This window comes from Rhincodon typus, chromosome 16 (assembly GCF_021869965.1).
Source record: "Rhincodon typus isolate 14 chromosome 16, sRhiTyp1.1, whole genome shotgun sequence".
Lineage (NCBI taxonomy): Eukaryota > Metazoa > Chordata > Chondrichthyes > Orectolobiformes > Rhincodontidae > Rhincodon > Rhincodon typus.
The window spans coordinates 61,172,791-61,175,477 of record NC_063347.1 but is presented as its reverse complement, the minus strand read 5'-3'; the positions used below and the strand labels follow the sequence as shown (position 1 = coordinate 61,175,477).

General features: G+C 49.3%; 1 protein-coding gene across 1 annotated transcript in view; it reads left to right on the top strand.

Moving 5' to 3' along the window:
* Positions 1–2,687, top strand: part of plxnd1 (plexin D1) — a 93,275-nt gene that overhangs the window by 72,474 nt on the left and 18,114 nt on the right. Inside the window, exon 24 of the mRNA XM_048606249.1 lies at positions 1,962–2,160. Coding sequence (XP_048462206.1) covers positions 1,962–2,160 — 199 coding nt within the window. The remainder of the gene's footprint in view (positions 1–1,961; positions 2,161–2,687) is intronic.

Genomic DNA, 2,687 nt, shown 5'->3' with positions numbered 1-2,687 from the left:
CCCATCTCAATGCCCTGTCTCAGTTTTACCCCCCATTCCTGTGCTTTGTCTCTCTGTTACCACCCCCATCCCTGTGCCATGTCCCTCTGTTATCTCCCATCCCTATGTTCTGTCTCTGTTACCACCCCCCATCCGTGTACCCTGTCTCTGTTACCCCGCCATTCCTGTGCTGTGTTTTTCTGTTACTCGCTCATCCCTGCGCTCTGTCTCTATTACCTCCCATCCCTTTGCCATGTCTCTGTTACCTTCCCCCCACTCCCCAATCTCTATCACCCTGGCTAGCTCAGTTGGGTGGACAGCTGGTTTGTGATGCAGAGTGACACTAACGGTGCGGGTTCAATGAGGGGCTCTCCTTCTCAACCTCTTCCCTTGACTGAGGCATGGTGACCATTGGGTTAAACCACCATGTGTCATTTCCTTCCAGTGAGAGAGCAGCCCTATAAATATCTGAGATGTTACCGTAGAGTACAAGAGCAGGGAGGTGATGTCAAAATGGTACTGGAGCCTTGTTTAATCTCAGTATTGCATACCGCTGTGGGCATCACATTATAGGATAGATGTGAATACATTGGGGAGAAAAAGAGAGACAGAGAGCTGAAGTGATTTATAAAAATAGTTCCAAGAATGAGAAAACAAGAAAATAGGAGCAACAGTAGACCCTTTGAGCCTGCTTTGCCATTCGATAGGATAATCCAACTGAGTACCTGTTCCTGCTCTCTCACCTTTGGTCCCTTTCGGCCCATGAACTATATCTAACTCCTTCTTGAAAACATTCAATGCCTTGGTTTCAATCACTGTCTGTGGCAGAGAATTCCACAGGCTCCCAACTCTCTGGGTGAAGACATTTCTCCTTGACTCAGTCTGAAATCTACACTTCTACCTCCATCTTTACCTCTCACTGTGTCGGAAAGGCAGCCAACATCATCAAAAACCCCCTCTCCCAGCCTCCCACCCGCACCCCCCACCCGCCACCTCCACGTTTCCGTCTCTTCCAACCTCTTCCATTGGGCAGAATATACAAAAGCTTAAGCACACGGACCGACACATTCAAGAACAGTATTTTGAGGAAGGGTGACTCCACCTGAAATGTTAACTCTGATTTCTCTCCACAGATGCTGCCAGACCTGCTGAGCTTTTCCAGCAACTTCTGTTTTAGGTTCAAGAACAGCTTCTTTCCCTGTTGTTATCAGATTTATGAATGGACCTCCCCAGCTTCCAATTTAATGTTGATCTCGCTCTTTGTGCACCATCTCTGCAGCTGTGACACTGTATTCTTTGCTCTGTTCTATTGCCATTATGCAGTTTGTATGGTATGATCTGCCTCTACTGCACACAAAACAAAACTGTTCACTGTACCAAGGTACATGTGTCAATGATAAATCAAATCAAATTAAATCAAAATGGCCCACCCCAAATCCTTAAGCTGTGACCCCTGGTTCTGGACTCCCCAGTCATCAGGAACATCCTTCCTGTATTTACCCTGTTCCACTCCTGTTAGAATTTTGCAGGCTATTGGAAACGTCAGCTATGAGGATAGGTTAAAGAAGTTGGCACTGCGTTCCCTGGAGAGAAAGGAGGCTGGGAGGAGATTTGCTGGAGGCTTTCAAAATTCACGCAGAGAGTGGATAAGGAGAAATCGTTCCTGCCTGTGAAAGGAACAAGAAAATCAGGGAATAGATTCAACATGATGCACAGAGCGAAGGGGGAATGAGAGAACAATCTTTTCCATGTGGTGAACAATTAGGGTGTGAAGTGCACTGTCTGGAAACGTGGGGGAGGTGGGTTCAATTGAGACATTCAAGAGGGGCATTGGGTGGTTATTTGAGTAGAAATGGCGTACAGGGAATGGGCAAAGGCTGCAGATTGGCACTAGGATTGGGGCTGGATGGCCTCTTCCTGCGCCATAACGATTCTGTGATCTGGGGATAACGCTGGGTGCTGTTTGTTCCCCCCCACCCCAGGTGTAATCTGGCTTCTTTACTGACCATCGCACTGCACGGGAAGCTGGAATACTACACCAGCATCATGAAGGAGCTGCTGGTTGACCTCATCGATGCGTCAGCCTCCAAGAACCCCAAGCTGATGCTACGGCGAACGGAGTCGGTGGTGGAGAAGATGCTCACCAACTGGATGTCCATCTGTATGTACAGCTTCCTCAAGGTACAGACTGACCACTGTTAGCGAGCCCTGCCCTCTGCCCCACAAACCCAGGCCCACTGAGAAACACAGACACCACCCCCGCCCCGAACATTCCACACCCTGCCCTATCCAGCGATTGGAGAACACCATGACTGGCACCGGAACCACTGGCGCTAACTGGTGGTACTGTACCCAGTGATGTTGTACTTAATGCTGCTGTAACCACTGGCACTAATCAGTGAGGCTGTGCCCACTGGCACCATGACCACTGGCACTAACTGAAGACATTGCACCCAGTACTGTACCCAGTGATACTGTGCTCTGTAGGATTGTTACTAGTGACAGTGTAAGCAGTGGCACTAACCAGTGATGCTGTGCTGGGTGACACTGTAGTTGGTGACGCAGTGCCCAGTGACGCTGTACCCAGTGATACCGTGCTGGGTAACACTGTAGTTAGTGACACAGTGCCCAGTGATGCTGTGCTGGGTAACACTGTAGTTAGTGACACAGTGCCCAGTGACGCTGTACCCAGTGATGCTGTGCTGGGT